At 35.0% G+C, this 18,688-nt stretch overlaps 2 protein-coding genes across 3 annotated transcripts; one reads left to right on the forward strand and one right to left on the reverse strand.

Moving 5' to 3' along the window:
• The first annotated feature begins 2,370 nt into the window (after positions 1-2,370).
• LOC131931214 (uncharacterized) lies at positions 2,371-10,543 on the forward strand. 2 transcript variants are annotated; one of them, XM_059287937.1, is made up of 9 exons: positions 2,371-2,481; positions 4,068-4,218; positions 5,034-5,144; positions 5,518-5,680; positions 6,221-6,358; positions 6,548-6,688; positions 7,759-7,809; positions 8,530-8,731; positions 9,970-10,543. In XM_059287937.1, exons 2-9 carry the CDS (start codon positions 4,070-4,072, stop codon positions 10,119-10,121), a joined length of 1,107 nt encoding a protein of 368 aa, XP_059143920.1. In that variant the 5' UTR covers positions 2,371-2,481; positions 4,068-4,069; the 3' UTR covers positions 10,122-10,543. The 2 variants fall into 2 exon arrangements, with proteins under 2 accessions (XP_059143920.1, XP_059143921.1); XM_059287938.1 differs by lacking the exon at positions 2,371-2,481 and adding an exon at positions 2,535-2,582.
• Positions 10,544-11,254: 711 nt separating this feature from the next.
• On the reverse strand, positions 11,255-14,954 carry LOC131931215 (histone H2A.V). Its single transcript, XM_059287939.1, has 5 exons — positions 14,883-14,954; positions 14,666-14,743; positions 14,439-14,552; positions 13,075-13,204; positions 11,255-12,024 (listed from the first exon to the last, which is right to left on the reverse strand). Exons 1-5 carry the CDS (start codon positions 14,883-14,885, stop codon positions 11,963-11,965), a joined length of 387 nt encoding a protein of 128 aa, XP_059143922.1. The 5' UTR covers positions 14,886-14,954; the 3' UTR covers positions 11,255-11,962.
• Between the last annotated feature and the right edge of the window lie 3,734 nt (positions 14,955-18,688).

Consider the following 18,688-nt stretch of genomic DNA (forward strand, 5'->3'; position numbering starts at 1 on the left):
TCCGCCCCCCCCCCTCGCTACGCCTCTGTTAGTTCTAGTATGTAAGAGATCTTATGAGCGACCAAAACGTTTATTAAAGGAAGCAAGTTGTTTATTTTCTTATTCTCTGAGCATTTAAAAACTTATTATTAGAAACATGTTTTTTTGTGTTTGTTTTATTTGACATACAGAGATACAAACTGTCACTGTTGGACATGGCGTTACAAGGTCGGGTGTCACCCCATCCTCCAACAACTATGCATTTTTGTTTTGGTGTCAACCCCTCTTCACTACTTGTCTATTATTTTTAACTTGGTTTTCTCGAGGGGGGGGGGTGACAAAATTCTGCAGTGTACTTCGTGGATGTTTCCAGCTTGAAAATGTGTTCTGACAACAATTTGAAGCTAGTAGGAGGCAGAGTTTTTTTCCAGGTATCTCTTCGGAAGGAGGGGGCGTCTGCCGTCGCCGCCCCCCCCCCCCCCAGAAGAATATCTAACCCCCTCCCCTCCGAACGAAATGGAATTTATATAGAAAATATATACTTTTAATAGTGTCCGCCCCCCCCTCGAAAATTTTAGTCCACCCCCCCCCCCCCCTCCTCCCGAAAATTTAAAATGCCCCACCGGAGAAAAAAGTCTGGTAGAAAGGTGGGCCATCCGTATATCTCAATTATCACTTCCCCAATCTATATTTAACTTTGTTAACGTTATTTATTTTTAATTTTAATGTTTTGGTTCTCACAGGGTGTAACGATAAGGAAACCATGTACGATAACTCCTACTGGCACAAGCTTGAAACGGAGTGGTCTTTTATGGTGTAACAATGCTTTGAAAGTAAATGTAAACATACTAACATATATAATTGCCTTGAGTTGGTTTGTTTTTAAATATTCACTTCGATGTATCATTTTTGTGTGCTTTTTACTGTATTTAGTGTGACGGTGTAGTCGACTGGTAGAGCATTCAACTGCTGAATCGAAAGTCTCGAGTTTGGATCTTTTTCAGGGCTATAGTCTTCATGACGTGCCTGAGTCCACCCAGCTCTAGTGGATACCTGACTCGCGCTCGGGAAAGAAAGGGCGACTAGGAATACTGCTGACCACACCATACCTTTCATATTCCGATGTCAAGAAACATAAACTCTACCTTATCTGTCCTATGTATTATCGGTTCTGAAAGATGATGTTTACTTGAATGTAGTTTATAGGGACGCATTCAAATACAAATAGCTCATATGGCTGAGTCTGTGTTACCCTTACCATCACCCCCACCCCCCACCATATACACACACGAGCCTCGTTATCATCAGTAAAAACCCCTATATCCCTCGACCGTATGTATAGACGACCCTTGATTAAACATTATATATTCTCAATCTCATGGCATAGGAAACAAACGGCAGATCGGCAGAGGGCAATGTGAATGCTTCCATCTTTCGCTGGAAGTAAAGTGGAGGCTTACTAAATAATGGAATTGACATGTAGTTTATAGCTTATTATAAAATCTACTTAATAATTTTATGAAACTGCTTTTATTATATTTGAGTAGCCAATTGGATTGCGTGATATTCATTAACTGAACTGGATTGTAAACATTCATCCACACATTGCAAGTTGCAAGCATTCATCAAGATATTGATTTTACTGAATTTGCAAGTAATCATCAACATATTGATGTAACTGAAATTTAAATACTGGATGGGGGGTCGCTTTATTAAAGACATGATATGTCATTATCAGCTGGAAAGGTAGACTACATTATAGAAAAAATTGGAAAATTCAGTGGAATTGCTGTGCCAGGTAAGCTATTTGCTGTCGCCTCAAAACCCCACGGACAGCGGGAAATGTGTGCCAGGCTGTACTGACATCCGCAACCTTCTTTGAAATCTGTTATACTGGGCAGTTAGCAATAGAAACGATGACCACAGACCGTTAGAAATTCCTCCAGAGTTCTCTGTCCTATGCCATCTTCTCAACCTGACTCTAGGCGAATCCTATCTTTGCGGTTTCAACCAGTTTCTTCCAGGCATCCCTTCGGGGAAGGGGGGGGGGGGGGGGGGCGAAGAAAGTCTACCCCCCCCCCCCCCCCCGGAGAAAAAAGTTTCAACCCCATAACCCAGCAGAGGTGACGGCAGTGATATTAGGTTTAGAAAGTATGGCTGGATAGCGTGTGATTGTTTGCTTCAAAAGCAACGACTTTGGACCCGGGGCGGATGAGGATTCATTACAGCTTGTTCAAAAGTCATGGAAGCTAATCAAATCAGAGTTAACGGCCCGTATAGTGAATACTATTTTGACACGAAAACACTTGTTTGTAGACAGACAATATTTCACATTAGGCCTAGGCCTAGTATTAACAAAACTGCGAAAAGCTGTTGTTTCATCCAATCATGATGCAGGTGTTTTAAGATGGCGGCTGCAAGAAATTATTCGCTTTTTTTATTTTGATAAACAATGTAATTTAATGTAGCCCAAGCCAAATAATTCGAATACTTAAAAAAAGGGTAAGTGAGTGGTACATTTCTTTGGTAAAGCATTACTGGTTCTTACTCAGCTGTATGGTAACTCTTTGTAAAACAATACAGTCCACCGAGTAATCAGTGCGGTATTCTATCGTTTTAAGTTTTAGGCAGGTAGGCCTACCTACGGGCTACGAGTACGACTATAAAATAACTTAAGTACTAAAAAATAAGTAGACGTAGAATCTAAAAATCGGCCGAGACTAGATCTAGTAATGTGGAAAAAAGGTGACTCCTTAAATTTTGTAATTAATTCACAATTTTAGGAAGATGTATGTTTTAAAAATTAGAAAAATGTTTCAAAGTTTCATTTATATTGATTATTGACATTTATTGTACCTGTTTTTGGTAATCTATCGTTTTAGGTACGTAAAATCGCCCGCGGCTAGTAATGTACGAAACAGTTACCTCATTGTCAAGGCTTTTAATAGAAGTATATTGTGATATTATATTTGTGTAAAATATTATAGATAAATGTAAATGAATAGGCCTAATAAACCTATATTCTATATCAACGGCTAAATAAATCAATATTTATATAGGCAAGAATTTAACTTTAACAGCAGTGTTTGCGAGCAGGATTTGCTATAGAAGGTCTATATATAAAAAGCGGCTATCTATAAGTTAGAGTGGCTTCCCCTGAATCTTGCGCTATAAGTTTTCAATAAAAAAAATAAACCAAGATGGCTGCTATAGTAAATAAGCATGGTTGCATCTGTTGGAAACATCGCTAGTCTTCATTTATTACTGAAAAGTTTTAATTCAATTGTTTAAAAACAGGTACATAAATGAAACAAGGAAACATTTTTGTATTTTTTTTCAAAACATAAATCCTCCTCAAAATGTGAAATAATTATTAAAACTGAAGGAGTCACCTGTTTTTCACATTACTAGTCGCAGGCGATTTTACGTACCTAAAACTATAGATTACCCAGTTTTTAAACATTTACAATTGTATTAAAACTTTTCAGTAATAAATAACGAAGTGACTACTCGGAAAAAGATTTTTCGCCCCAGCGTCGCCATTTAGTCGGCAAAAAATAGTTTATTGCATGCGCAGGGATCTTAATAGCTGAGGGTTAGGGATAGGGTTCTGCTGTTTGTTTGTAAATACATGCATGCGCAGCACCATCGAAAACATCCCTGCTAAGGAAAGTCATAGTTTCTATCCATTGCACATGCGTATCTTTTTCCGGCTAGAATCGGCCAATAAATAAAGACTAGCAATGTTTTCATCAGATGCAACCAAGCTCATTTACTTTAGCAGCTATCTTGTTTCTAAAAATTTAAAAATAACAAAGAAAAAATACATTAAAAATCTCTTGTCTCGAAAGAAAATCAAAAGCTAACAAAGCAAAAATGTTTCGTAAAATGTCTTTCTGTTTACCTGTAATCCCGCAGGTATATCTCGCTTTATTTCTAAGTTTTTTAATTAAAATACTTGTACTTTGTCTTTAGGCCTACAGTTAAGCCAAACACTTAAAAAGAAAATGCTCTGTTTAGTATCCTATCGGCTTCCTTAACCCTACTGTTTTAAAAAATCATTTTTGAATCTTTTTTTTCCTCTCCAGAAATGGTTTCAGTTATACAGTGGAATCGCAGAGGCCAAAGTCACATAATAACCAAGCTGGTGATTTCTTTAATACTTGTTGCTGTAGCCTTCAATGAATATTTTGTTTATACCATCCAATCTTTAAGATGGATCACTATAAAATCACCAAGGTATTATGCGTTTAAAAAATATTTTGAGAACTACTTTTCTTATTTGAAAAGACTAAAGAATCTATATAGGCCTATATATAATTCTCTTCTGGGAGAAGCTAGAAAACAAGCTGTAAACGTGCTCCCTACCTCCCCACCCCTACATGGTCTTGGTGAGCTGTGTTCACTCTAAATGTTTACAAGCAGAGCCGGGTTTAGTGACGACTATTAGGGGCAGATAATTTAGTTTGAAACGATTTTAAACGTAGGGGGGGGGGGTATGGTTCTTAACGAACTACTTATAGTGTTTTAAAGAAATATTTTCAGTTGCAGCGTTGATACTGTTGAATTCACAAATTATGAATTACTGAAAGTAGAAAAAACAACAATTAAATAGCGGCGTATGTTATGCCGCGGGCCAACTCGTTTTCTTTAATATACCACTAATTTACTTCCATAATGCTAATAACTTGATTAAGATAATATTTTACTACTCTGATGTTTTAATCATTATACTTGGTAAATATTCACTCAATCCCTAGCCTATCCCTGAAACAGACCCACATTATAAGGTGTGGTACAATCCATTTCAAATATCATGTATATAGAGATTCTAATAATAGTTTTTTGAGAAAGGAACAGTGTGGTTGAGCGCACAATGGCAGGAAGTTGGTTCCGGGGGGTGTTGTCAGCAGAATATCCCTTAGTCCACACAAATTCGAAAAATTACAGAGTAACGCAGCCTGACTTCCCTTAGAACAGCGAGCGCTGAAAGAATACAAAAATGTATTTTGATCAGGTTTAAATTTGTAACACTATGCTAATATTTTGTACAGTGAACGGAACCATGAAATGGTCATTCTTCTGATATCAGATCCCCAACTAATTGGGATACAGGATGAAATAGGATTTCCTGTTGGTCCACTGGCAAGATGGGATTCAGACAGGTAAAGATGCTTTAAATTATAAAACATCAGTATTACTTCAGCTTCCAACCTTAACAGGCAAATGACAAAATGAAGGCTGAGGTACAAACAGTTTAAGAGAACACACAGTATTAAAAGATGCAGCAATAATAAATTTTAAATAAGCGGGTATCATAACAGCCTTGATTTGTCTTCGGCAAAGTGCTTTAAACTTTTTTTAATTAGTCAACTGGGTGGACTCAGGGATGACCTTTTATACACTAATCTTTAAGTATAATATACAGTTTTACCTAAAGAAGACGTTCTCTCATGTGTATGAGCTTTAAATGTGATTGACATTTGCCTAAGAAAGACATTCTCTCGTGTTTGTATGAGCTTTAAATGTGATTGACAGTTACCTACGGAAGACATTCTCTCGTGTGTATGAACACACACAGCCTGATGTCATCATCTTCCTGGGAGATATAATGGATGAAGGCAGCAAGGCCACAGATCTGGAGTATGAATCTTATTTTGACAGATTCAATAGCATTTTCTACGAGAAGAAGCACTCAAAGGTTTGTTCTTTTATAGTTTGTGTTCACTTTTTTGTAAATTATTTTTAAGTTTTCTATTAAACTTAACCAGTGATGATGACATGCTGTTTTTTATGTACAATTTTATAATGAACATTAATAGGTTTCATCATTAGGTGACCTTAGCACTTAGTTTTATTGTATTTAAATATAGAAGAAAGCTGTTTTGTTTTTAAATTCAGTTAAAAAATGTAATCAATTTATCAGTATGACCCCAAAATTAAATTTTTTGTGCTGTAAGTTTAATAGAAAAAGCAGGAAGTTTTGTATTTTTTTTTAACCATAAAATTATAGGAGATGCATTTTTTATCATTAACAATGCTTTTCAAAAAGGGCTTTCCTTATAAGTATAATTTTAGATAATTTGATAATTATAATAGTTTTTTTTATGAATAAATGTTCAAAGTGATATATTTTTATTTAGGTATGCAGAAATGTGGATAAAAATTGTTTTGTGATTGAAATGTATGTATATATTCTGACTTTTAGACTTTTGAAAGTTACCATTCAAAACCTTTTCAGACAATTGTAATACCAGGAGATAATGACATTGGTGGGGAAGGCAGTGATTTCAGAACAGCATCTAAAGTTAGGCGTTTTGAAAAACATTTTGAAAATCTGACGGGGGTCGTCTCCCATGGCTTTGTTGACTTCCTGAAGGTAAAGTGACCAGTTTAGATTTGATTTTTGTTTCTCGGATACACTTGTTCACAAAGTTTTTATATTTGAAAAAAAAACTATCAGATAGAACCAATAACATATATAAATTTAAATTAAGTTGCCTTATAGGTTTAAAATCTAATTTTCCCAACAACTTGTTTCCATTTGTTTTTTAAATTTTTTACAAAGCTTGACAATCGCAGAGCGAAAGACCTGGTGATAGAAACCAAGCAACTCATCAGCAGTTTCGCCAGCCAACTTAAAGCCACCTATCGAATGATTGTTAACCATGAGAGTATGATTACTAAATCAAAAGGCTCAATTTATCCAGTAAGTAAAACATTTGTTTATGCTGCTTCTGTAGGTATAGAATAAATAAATTGTTTTATTCTCCATTCTCTCGATAACAAATCCGAATTACTAATTCTCCACTCCATTTGACATTAATCATTTTTGTGCTTAAATAAAAGAAACCTCGATAATAACAAAGATTTAATTAGTAACCTAGATGTTTATCGAATTCTATAAAACCAAAATTAATCTTTTATTTATATGTTAAATTTAGATTAAATTTGAATTTTTACTTATTTTACATTCAACATCACCTTCCCAATCTTGTGTGACTAGGTACATAAAAATGCTAACAAATTCTACTGTAAAAACTAAGACTCAATAGCTAGATCAGTGAAACACTTTTTTTTTCTATTGTTTCTGAAATACAATTCTATTCGCGTTCTACAAAGGGTATCACAAAAAATAAGTTCAGTACATTTCCTATTTAAACAAAAAAATAAATTTATTCACTGCTGCGCAAGAATTGTAACAATATTGCAGTTTCATGAATGCTGCATATATATGTACATTACATTTTGCTGTGGATTCCCTGCAAAAGGTGTAAACAAATTTTTAAAATTTTACTACCAGTGTGTTGAATGTTTTTTTCCTTTCTTGATTAGGGCAACTCAATAATAGTGAATCATTTTTTGTGGATCTCATGCATGTTGATTTTGAGTCCTACAAATAACCAAATTTAATGACGTTTTGGCTTTCCTGAAAAGAAAATATTTTGTTAAAACACAATTTTAACAAAATAAATAAATAAATGGCCAATGATCCTTTTGGTACTTCTTCAAATGTTTGCATGTTATAGTTATTATTTTTGTTACTTACCATTGTCCTGATAATAATAGCAAATATTTGCGGGGAAAATTATATAAAATTTTTTCTGTCAAACCCTTTTTGTGCTCATGGATTATTATTATTGCGCCTTTTTACAAAGAATGTATCATTTTATTTTGATCAAGGTTAAAGTATCTTTTTTAATCCAGTTTAGGGCAAAAACTGTTGGTAAAGTTGATTTCAATGAGAAGCATTCAATTTTAAAAATTATTGCATTGCAGATTCTTCGAATGGCACAACCCAGAATAATATTCTCAGGTCATTGGCACTTGGTAAGACTTTAGATTGCGTCAGTGTTCTAACTCTTTTATTCATACTGCTGAACTTAGATTGGATGGAAAAGTTTATATAATATTTTAATCAATATTCTACTAAAAGTCACTGTTGTTTACAAGTTTGTATATTTATTTCTTTGTCTGTATTGCTTGACTAGAGCATCTGCACTATGTTTATAACTGTAAAAAAAAAATGTAAGCTGAGGTTTAACTTCTTTTTTAGATTTAGATGTGAAAGATATTAGTTGCCTTTCTGATTTGGCAGGGGATGGGGCAGGTGAAGTAGAGTTCACCTTTTTCTGTGACCTCAGCATATGAAGGCATAGTGTGGTCAGACCCTTGCTCTGCCGAAATTGGTCTTTATAAACACAAGCTGAAGTGTGACTCTTTTTAGAATGAAATTGTTGCCTTTCAGTCTTGGTGGGACGCAGAGAAGGTGAAGTAGTGTTCACCTGGTTCTGTGATCTCATCATACGAAGTGATAGTGTGGTCAGACAAAAACATGCCTGAGGTGTGACGTCTTTTTAGATGTGGGGGTTTGGCTTTTTGTGACGATAAGTCACAGTGGGTAGATAAAAGTACTAAAATAGTCAAACTAAAGTGACATCATTTATTGATGTTCCTCAAAACCCACAGTTATCCAAGGATAACTGGTAGTCTTGTAAGTTTTGAAATCCATGTTTTTAATGTGAAATTTTTTTTATTGTTCTTTTCTAGTCTCAGATGTTCACCTGTGCTACATGCCTAGCTGATGATGAGGACATGAACAACTGGCCATACCATGCTAAAGACATCTCTAACATAGAAGACTTTGTAGAAGTGGACTTCTCAGATCTAATATCCCTGAGTGAAATAATGGTGCCAACTTGCAGTTACAGGATGGGGGTTCCAAACATGGGTTATGGTGTTGCAATTTTAGGTAATAATTTTATTTAATCACCCAGAGATATTGTGACCAGACTAACAAAATTTAGGAAAAAAGTTTAATTTGTCACTATGTTAACTATGTCCATTAAAAAGACCAAGCTTAGTACTTAGTGTTTGTTGAAATTGAACACTTTGTCTATAATTTAGTCAGAGACTTTGAGTATATGGAAGCAGAAGATAGAGTTAGCATTACTACATAATAACATGCACGAAATCTACCAAACTGTTACATGTTTATAAAATTATTGGATAATAGGCGTGGTCAGGTCGGTAAAGCTCATGGCTGCTATACTGAAATGCCCCTAGTTTGAACCCCGAGGCACATATGGCTCGATAGCTTGGGACAGCAACCCATCTAAGAGAGAAAACTCCAAAATCAAACAACAGCTGCATTTTATTTTTAGATTGTTCTTGGATGGACAAAGGCTTTGAAAGTAAATTCAAATAGAAAAGAAGGCTGAAATCATAGTCAACTGCCTATTTGGCACATAACAAGTCGACATGTAATCCTTAATTGTTTAAGGAAATCCTGTAGAAAATTACTGTTAAAAACAAAGACTATTATACCAGTTTCATCATTTGATAAATACCAGAGCTTGAAAATAAATTTTCTCATTGTTTGACTGACGCAACAAACTTTGCTTCTTGCATCTACCAAGTGTTAATACAACATATCAAAGTCTTGAAGACAATTTGACAATTTACACTGGAATATAAAAATGAACTTAGTACCAACTTCAGTATTTCATGCAGCATTTATTTTTGTTAAAATCAGTTCTGTGACACCAAAATGGCTTTTTATTTAATTTTAGTTGTAACTTTTTCTGCTGTAAACAATTTCTTCTAACTATTTAACATTGGCACTGCATATTAAATCAATGTGTACCAATATTCAGTTTGCTTCCCTGGTGCTGACTTCATAATTTACTGCAGTTCTAATGAGGCACTAATATTTTTTTTTAAGTCTAGCAAAAACAAAATCCCACCAATTTTGTAACATCAATGAGCAAATTGAAATTGAAAGTATTTAAATAATATACTTATATATATTTTCAACTTAATATTAGCAGCTTTAGCTTCTGAAGTATGAAAGGCCAAAATTTATTACTGTGAAATGCATCTTTATTAAAATAATTAACTTGAACTAATTAGCCAGTTTTATGCGCTACAAAAAGCTTGTCTATATTAATACTATTTTTTACCTCAACATACCATTTTTTTTAATTTCAGATGAATCAGGACACATGAAGTATACAATCCTTTGGCTGCCAAGCCGCTATAAACTTTTATACATATACGCTGGAGTGCTAGTCATTGTTGCTGTTTTGTTTTTGATAAAATTCATAATTTCACCACCAAAAAGAAGAGGCATGTACAGATGATAATATTATTAGCTTATTATTAAAATCGTACTCAATCATTGCTGTAGACAAGACAGGAAAAATGAAATGCAGATTTGTGGCCTGGGGTTAGTTTACATATGATTAAGTTTACTGTTGAGATTACAACTATACAACAAGGAAATATTGAGCATCTCATGTTTTTAGTGAGAATTTTTGTATATCCATTTATAATCTGTATTTGATCTGTAAAGCTGTCAACTTAGATGTGCTAGGCAATTTGTTGTTAGTTATTCATTTATTGTAATAAAATACCAACTGGCTGTGAGGGGGCAAATAAATGTAATGGATCTACCTGATACAGCAGAGACTGTCTCACACAAGTTCAAGTAGACCACCCAAATAATAGAGATGTCTTTTCTATTCGTCTTTTTTACAAAGTACATGTTATACATAACAAAATATTTTTATACTCAATTATATATTATAAGGTTGTTGATCCAGAATAGCTGTATATATGTATAATAAAGTGTATTTAATTAAACCACTGATTTCAGTAATTCTTGACAAATTACATTTACCTGCTGAGTTTGATTGTTAAATTTTAAAATCATTGGAAAAAAAAGCACCATTCTGAAGAACCCAAGGCTCATTCAACTGCTGTCTTAATAAAAATTCAAGCTGGTGTTAACCAAGAAATTAGTTTTTTAAATTTTCAGAATTTATACTTTTAAGTTTAAGGTTTTGATGGATAATTTTCTTTATTTAGTAAGACACCAGCAGCTGTGCAAAGTTTCATAGTTGCTATTAAACCGTTTTGACATGTAGTGTGGTCAGCACTGCGCCCAGACACCTTTACTTTCTTCAATAAGTCAGGATGTACTCAGTGATATCCATGTTAAAGTCAGATTCCAACCATCAGGCTAGCACCATGTCAGGTCATACATGGTTAATGATAGCTGGTTTGATAGAAATGTAGTGTTGATGCTATTTGACCTAATTTAAATAATCCAGTCTATGAGGTATATCCACAATTTAATTTTAAGTTGTCAACACCATAACAATCATACTAAGTAATAGTAGCAATGAACATTTATGCAATTGATCTGTGTCAAATTCAATGGCCATACAAATGAACTAATTAGTTATATACATAAAAAAGTAAGGACACAAACTAATAATATCATACATACTTTTATTTTCTTAATATTTAGATTTGACAAACCAGAACTACAGCTGTTCTTATGACAATAGCAACTCCTTGAGGAATGCAACATCCAAATATCTTAAAAATTCCTATCTCTATCTGCCAATAAGTAATACTCTCAGAGTTAATACTACGACAATAGAATCATACATCATAGTTAAAAAAGTTACACTGAACAGCACAGTAACAGCAGCATGAATATTTAATACCCACTAAACACTCTAAAACTAATGCTGTTCCATTGAAACAAATTATCTTCTTACTAGCACAATCACCTGAAAGCTTCCTAATACACATATTCACAATTATAATTGCAGCGCAATCAAAAAGTCTTAAAAACACCCCACGAAAAAACTCATGTAGTCTAGTCACAGAATCTACAGATCCTCATGTAACACTATGAACTTTGTATTGGCATCTTTTTAAGTATGAATGAAACATCTTGTAAAGCCTTGCAAATCTGACATTCCTCTTATCAATAAAAGGGAAATATTCCACTTGTGAAGATGACATTTATTAAATGAAAATTTAAAATGGTCCATGGTTGTGGTGACAATATAAAAAAGGAAATAAAAATCTACACGGATTGGTGGTTGTACAACAATGATGAACAGTTCAAATGTACGCAGGACCCAAACAACATCAAATAAAATGAGCTTGAACACTAAAAGGGTGGTTATGCTGCCTTTTGAGACCCCTTCTTTCCTATCAGTGATTTGTGAATATGGGGAATAACACCTGAAAAGAAAATGATATACATCAGTGAGACGAAAATACAAAAACGATATTTCTACTACTCTATCACTACCATACTTAAATCCCATACAATGTAACTCATAAGCAGGGGCTAAACTACTTCTGATCTTCAGCACAACTATGTGTATGACCATAGTTTTAATAATTCGTTAAACATAAAAGCCACATTCTACTTAATATTCTTCTGCAATATCTACTCTAAAATGTGATTTTTGGAATATTGGAGAACCACACACAGGTAATTTTTACCAGGATTTAAAAAAAAAAAAAAAAAAAAAAAGACAACTGATGACCAGAACTATATTTAAGTTGATATATTTGCATCTGATCGAATACCTAACAGAACCAAAATATACGGCAAACTCGGCAAACTAATATACAGTCAATCTAATTCAGGTTCTTGTTGATGACTCAAATCTAATTGAGCCTGGAATCAATTTGGTACAGCGGAAAGCAGTTTACTCCTCCCAAAACAATATTATTTACTTAAATGTTTATTTAATAACCTTATATTTTTTTTAATGATTTACTTATTTATTAAAGAAGATTGCACCACTAGAAGAGAACAAAAGCAATTTCATGAAAAATTCTTCATCTTGAAAAATTAATGTTTCAATGATTTTATGAATGTAAAACTAAATAAAATCTATTTTAAAATACCATCAATTGTCACTGACTAGATCAGTAAAAGAACTATTACTTTGATATACATAAATTTGCAAGTACTTCTAATAAGAATATCTAATAGGAAAACCTAGCAGTATGGGCTATATTTTCAATTGAAAAAATTATTTCCAACAGGCAAACATCAATCAAATAATTAAAACGTAAGTGGTAACAGCTTAGAAGCCCCTTATTAACAATTAAACAATTAAAATACAATAAAAACAAGATGGGTAATGCTGGTCACAATAATTTTCATTACTAGCTAGATGGTGTGGATTGAAAATAGAAAATCTATAAACAAATGTCATCACCATGTATATTCAGATCTGCCTAGTGTTGCAATAATTTAAAAATAAATCTACTTACCACCACCAGCAATGGTAGCTTTGATTAGGGAATCCAACTCTTCATCTCCTCTGATAGCCAACTGCAAGTGACGAGGTGTGATACGTTTTACTTTCAAATCTTTACTTGCATTTCCAGCCAACTCCAGAACCTAGAAAAGAAACATGCTCATCTACAGATCATATTGTAAAATGTTAATTCTGATGGAATAGTTCTCCCACTTATAACCGGTATCAATAAAAGCTAAGAGTTTAGATTATTATGTGTAGTTGGGAAAGGGTTCACCAAAGATCATAACAGGGGAGCGGAGTGCAATTAAAAAAAAACACCCAAATCTACCTTCTAATTTAAGGTATCAATCATAATCAGTAATTCAAGGAGTATTTGCTATCATATCAGCATTGATGATGAGTACATGTTACAGTTTAATAACTGAGTTCAAACAAAAGTAAGATAGACTTAATAAATTAAAGAGTTGCAGTAGAGACAAGTATAAATAGTTATTAAATAGGGTCAAGAATGGATCCAGCTGTTTTACCCTGTAGTTACTAGATCTAGAATCTAGATGAAAACTACCATGGCCTAGAGTTAGCTCTAAGTTGAAAACTATGAACTCATAATAATAGTTACTGAGTACTGAGCAGGTAACACACTAGTCAGGAAGTCACTAGATCTAGCCTTTTTTTTCAGAATTTAAAGTCTAGATCTAGATCTTGTTAGATCTAATCATAAAGTTATAGGTATAGTATAGGGTTTAGTTAGGGAGAGCAGTTTGCTTGACTGAGTCTTTTCTTAGATCTAGATTCTATAGATCTAGCTACATCTAGCTAGATCTAGTAGATCTATAAAACTATAAAGTATAAACTAGGGGCTAGGCCTTTTTCATTTACATGTTACACCTTGGTGAAAAGATGCTTTACTACACAATTGAACTCGATTTCTATGCTAAAGAAGTAAGCATAGAAATCTAGAAATAGGAAGGAAAATATTAATAACTTCTAGATATATTTTATGGCGCTTAGAATAATTCCCGCCAATTTCGTAAAAGCTTTTACCGTAAAAGCAGTCTGTAAAAAACGAGCAGCAACTGCGTTTTAAAAAAGGCTATCAAATCACTCAAATCAAATTGATTCGCCTGAGCACTATGCCTAGATCTAAAACCTACACTATACAACAAATAAAGACAATACATAAGGAATCTTCTTTCTAAAGCCGATAAAAATAAATTAAAATACACAATGAGTGACAATGGCTTAGATTCCGGAAGTAGGGTTTGTTTTGATTTTGTGATAGAATTTGAATGTTCACCATTTATTTTTTTTATAACAAAAAACGGTTGCAAGTAATCATAACTTAATTTTAAAAACAGAACTATTGACACTCACTTCAGCAGTCAAATATTCAAGAATAGCTGCGCTATAAACGGCAGCCGTCGCTCCAACTCTCCCATGACTTGTAGTTCGCGTCTTTAAGTGACGATGGATACGACCGACTGGAAACTGAAATAAAATTATGAAAACATACAATAACATCATGCAATATTAAACATAAAATGAATTGCTAATTTGGTACAATTTTAATTACTATTAAAATCGCAAATATAATAATTTACCTGAAGCCCAGCACGGGCTGATCGAGATACTGCTTTGGCTTTAGCCTTTCCAGAATCCTTTCCAGCTTTACCACCAGGCTGTAAAAGAAAGAATGAAGATGATTTAAAATATTGCTTATATCGATTTCACGATGTTTTAAAATCTGTAATAATTACATATAATTAATATAGATGACAGATGGGTTCTTCTGGATACGATATTGCTGGATTTTCGTACCATCTTGATAGTCAAATTCCGTGTTCAAGCGAAGTAAAATGAGTCGACAGGAATCCCTCAGACCTTAGGGGTGCCTAGCGTCAGTTTAAAGTACCACGTGATCTCGTCAACCAATGGAATTGCTAAGCTTTTCATAACATGTTAACTTTCCGCGCTTTATTCTTCTGTTTATTCGGTTCTATGCCTACACTTTAAAGCTAGGCAGCATTAATTCGATTTATTCAACAATTTCAAGCATGTCGATGTTTTATTTAACAAAATTATCCGTATACGTATATCCGATGGATGTCCTAGTAAATTATTTTTATTTTTAAATATAGATCTAGCTTTTAGTTCACATGTAAGGGATATAACAATGTTAATCCAGCTAAGGGCTGTTATTCGCATTCTAACCATTGTTAGTCTCTAAATAAAGCCTAAGCTTACTCAAACTCTAAGCAAACAGGTTTAGGTTAGTATTATTTATGTTTTACATAATCGTAAGTAAAACATAAAAGAAGCATACTTTTAACACCATTTTTAATTGTGCAACTTATAGCTGATAGACCATTGAGATTGTATTTTCCCAGAAAGTATAAAAATAACTGTGATGCTGTTTAAAGAAAAGGTCGCATTGGTTAAACTATATAAATAAGCATACTTCTTTTGGAAATTGTGGTAATAATTAGGCCTATAACTTATACTGCTTATCACCGTTTCATAAGGTGAACATTGAAGAGATAAACTGTAAAAACGTATTTTAGTTTTCATAGTCGAATAATTATATGTAGGTCATATGACGTCGTTTATTTGCTTTGGAAAGGCGAGCAAGCTACGAATGCGGTCTGATGGTAAATATGTATAGGCAGTGTTTCTTTCGGACTTTTTTCTCCGGGGGGGGGGTGGGGCGGTCAAGATTTTCCGGGAGGGGGGGGGGGGGAGCGGACATCTTGCTGTATTACTGGGGTAGCTGATAAATACACCAAAAGCCCCCTCCTACGTGGTATACAAACAACGTACAGCCAATTAAAGCCTATGCATCGGGTTTCCAAAATTTCCAGCCAGGACCGATGTATAAATTAAGCTGACTTACTGGGGGGGGGGGGGGGGGCTCTTTGTCCCTCTAGAGATCTACCTAAAAAAGCAATACAAACATGAATTTCGAAACATTAATAAAACCAAGAAAATATTTCATAATTATGAATATGCATAGATCTAGTTATTATGCCTTCATTTTCCTCTAAACATTTTCCAATTTTCTTTTTTTTTCGAGGTGGGTGGGGATGGGATGACTAATCTTATTCATCCCTATTTTCAGTAAACTGTTTATTTGTCCCCATCAAAAAATCCCAACAGAACACACAAATAAACGGCTATTTCATGCTTAACAGCATATCTTCCAGGCATCTCTCCGGGGGGGGGGGGGGGGGGGAGATACATTTGCTGACAAACACAATGGACCGAGCTTAATAAAAACTTTGTTTCAAGCATTAGATTTGATATTGGAGTGGCTAATACTATCGTATATCTCTTATATTTTATCAACGTTTGCAACATATCTTTATATTTAATACATTTTATTGTAAAAAAAATCACGGTCTTTCAAAGGTGCATGACTTCAGCTAAATAACTAGGATAAATTCAAGTTTCAATAATCCTTAAAGTTCTATCCCCCCTCTCCTAATGAGAATATAAGTAAATAAGTCTTAAAGTTTGTTTCAATCTTGCTCAAATTAGGCACTTACAGAACAGACTTCTGCTTTACCCAGGCCACCTTGTTATTTCCCTTGGAATAGGTATATATTTTTTTAATCACGCAAGAGACACTATGACCTATGGCATGTGCGATCTTGTGTGAATAAATTTCTTTCTTTCAAACTGACGGTACGACATGGTAGCTTCCTTTTATGTGGTGAGCGCCAATGTATGTGAAACGGTACACCGCCCACCTACACACACACACGCCCACACACACCCGCACGCACACACATGGAGTATTGTACCCAGTCACGTCGCATTATAAAGCTGTATCAGTGTGTATTGTATAGTAAGCTCATGATTGATGAAAAGACTTTGAACAAAAAGAAGGAGGTAAGAAAGCTAAAACTAAAACATGGAATAATACCTCATAATCTACAAATAGGCTTTCTACTACTAGTGTACACGATGGGGAGGACGGGGGTGGGACCAGAGGCGTAGCGAGGGGGGGGACATATGTCCCCGGGCGCCGACCTTAGGGGGGGCGCCAAATTGAAAGTTTGAGGGGGGGGTGCAAATGAAAAGTTCGAGGGGGGGGGGTGCAAATCGAAAATTTGCTCCCGAGGGGGGCGCCAAATTGAAAGTATGTCCCCGGGCGCCGGGAAGGGTCGCTACGCCTCTGGGTGGGACGGGGTGTGGGGGGGGGGGGTTAAATAGCTCCGAGACGTTGATAATTATAGTAGCTTAATAATACCCTGTATCTAGTTTTTTTTTCTCACGCACGCATGATTTATTTTTTCTTTCGCAACAGACGTAAATACGATACAAAATATTTTTTGTAACTTCAAAATTGACAGAAAGATAAAAAGAATAACAGCGCGCGCGTAAAAATGCAGACTTCACGCTTGACCTAACTTAGACTAAGGAACAAGGCCCTACAATGATGCTTGGCTGATGTTTGTTAGTTTTATTGATTGGGTGGCACAAATATAATAATAGGCGGGAATATAAACCGAGATGAATAAAGACTCAAATTTATAGTTAGAATTGTCGAAGGTTGTTTTACATTGTCAGTATATTATGGGGGGGGGGGGGGGGGGGGGAACTACAGTTCTACCAAACGCCGTATTTTTTTTTGGGGGGGGGGGGGGGCGCAATCCGACCACAAATAAAATGCAGAATTATATGCTCAATTTGTTTTTGTACATCTTTAAGCTAAATTTGTGTAGCGCTAAAACAACAATATCACCAACAAGGAGATTTTTATTACTTAGACCTATACTTTTGCCAGTAAAGTTATTGTAGCATGGGGGAGGGGGCAGTGTTTCTTCCAGACTTTTTTTCTCCGGGGGGGGGGGGGGGGCATTTGTAAGGTTTTTTTTGGGGGGGGGGGGCGGACTAAAATTTCCCGGGAGGGGGGTCGTACACTACAGTTCTACCAAACGCCGTATTTTTTTTTGGGGGGGGGGCGCAATCCGACCACAAATAAAATGCAGAATTATATGCTCAATTTGTTTTTGTACATCTTTAAGCTAAATTTGTGTAGCGCTAAAACAACAATATCACCAACAAGGAGATTTTTATTACTTAGACCTATACTTTTGCCAGTAAAGTTATTGTAGCATGGGGGAGGGGGCAGTGTTTCTTCCAGACTTTTTTTCTCCGGGGGGGGGGGGGGGCATTTGTAAGGTTTTTTTTGGGGGGGGGGGGGGCGGACTAAAATTTCCCGGGAGGGGGGTCGTACACTGGTAAAAGTATGTATTTCCCATATAAATTCTGTTTCGTTCGGGAGGTGGAGGGTGTAGACGTTTTTCGGGGGGGGGGGGGGGGGGGGGGAAAGCTGAGCGACCCACCCGAAGAGATGCCTGGAAGAAACTCTGGGGGGGGGGGGGGGAAATACATAGACTCTAGCAAAAACAATTGAGTCTTTCCAGACAAGTTCTTTGTCGTATCTTGCCAAGTAGGACAAAAAAAAAATCCGATAAAATCATTGCGTAAAGTATGTCATTTAAAGCAGAACAACTGGCTTTTCGATTATGCAACATATGTTTACACATTGTAAAAGTAAATCTGATTTTATTGATTTATACTGGTCTTAGTTTTTAATAGCGGTCTATTTTTACAGTTGT

This window comes from Physella acuta, unplaced genomic scaffold (assembly GCF_028476545.2).
Source record: "Physella acuta isolate Inbredline_101_S28 unplaced genomic scaffold, ASM2847654v3 ptg001919l, whole genome shotgun sequence".
Classification (NCBI taxonomy): Eukaryota; Metazoa; Mollusca; class Gastropoda; family Physidae; genus Physella; species Physella acuta.

Bases quoted from the DNA above. Each gene is read 5' to 3' on its own strand.
- LOC131931214 (XM_059287937.1), top strand. From the start codon at position 4,070: ATGGTTTCAGTTATACAGTGGAATCGCAGAGGCCAAAGTCACATAATA. The intron at 5,681-6,220 runs GTTTGTTCTTTT...AAACCTTTTCAG, and splicing joins ACGAGAAGAAGCACTCAAAG to ACAATTGTAATACCAGGAGA. The intron at 7,810-8,529 runs GTAAGACTTTAG...GTTCTTTTCTAG, and splicing joins TCTCAGGTCATTGGCACTTG to TCTCAGATGTTCACCTGTGC.
- LOC131931215 (XM_059287939.1), bottom strand. The intron at 14,553-14,665 runs GTAAATTATTAT...ATTTTATTTCAG, and splicing joins CAGCCCGTGCTGGGCTTCAG to TTTCCAGTCGGTCGTATCCA. The intron at 13,205-14,438 runs GTGAGTGTCAAT...TTTCTTTTCTAG, and splicing joins TTGAATATTTGACTGCTGAA to GTTCTGGAGTTGGCTGGAAA.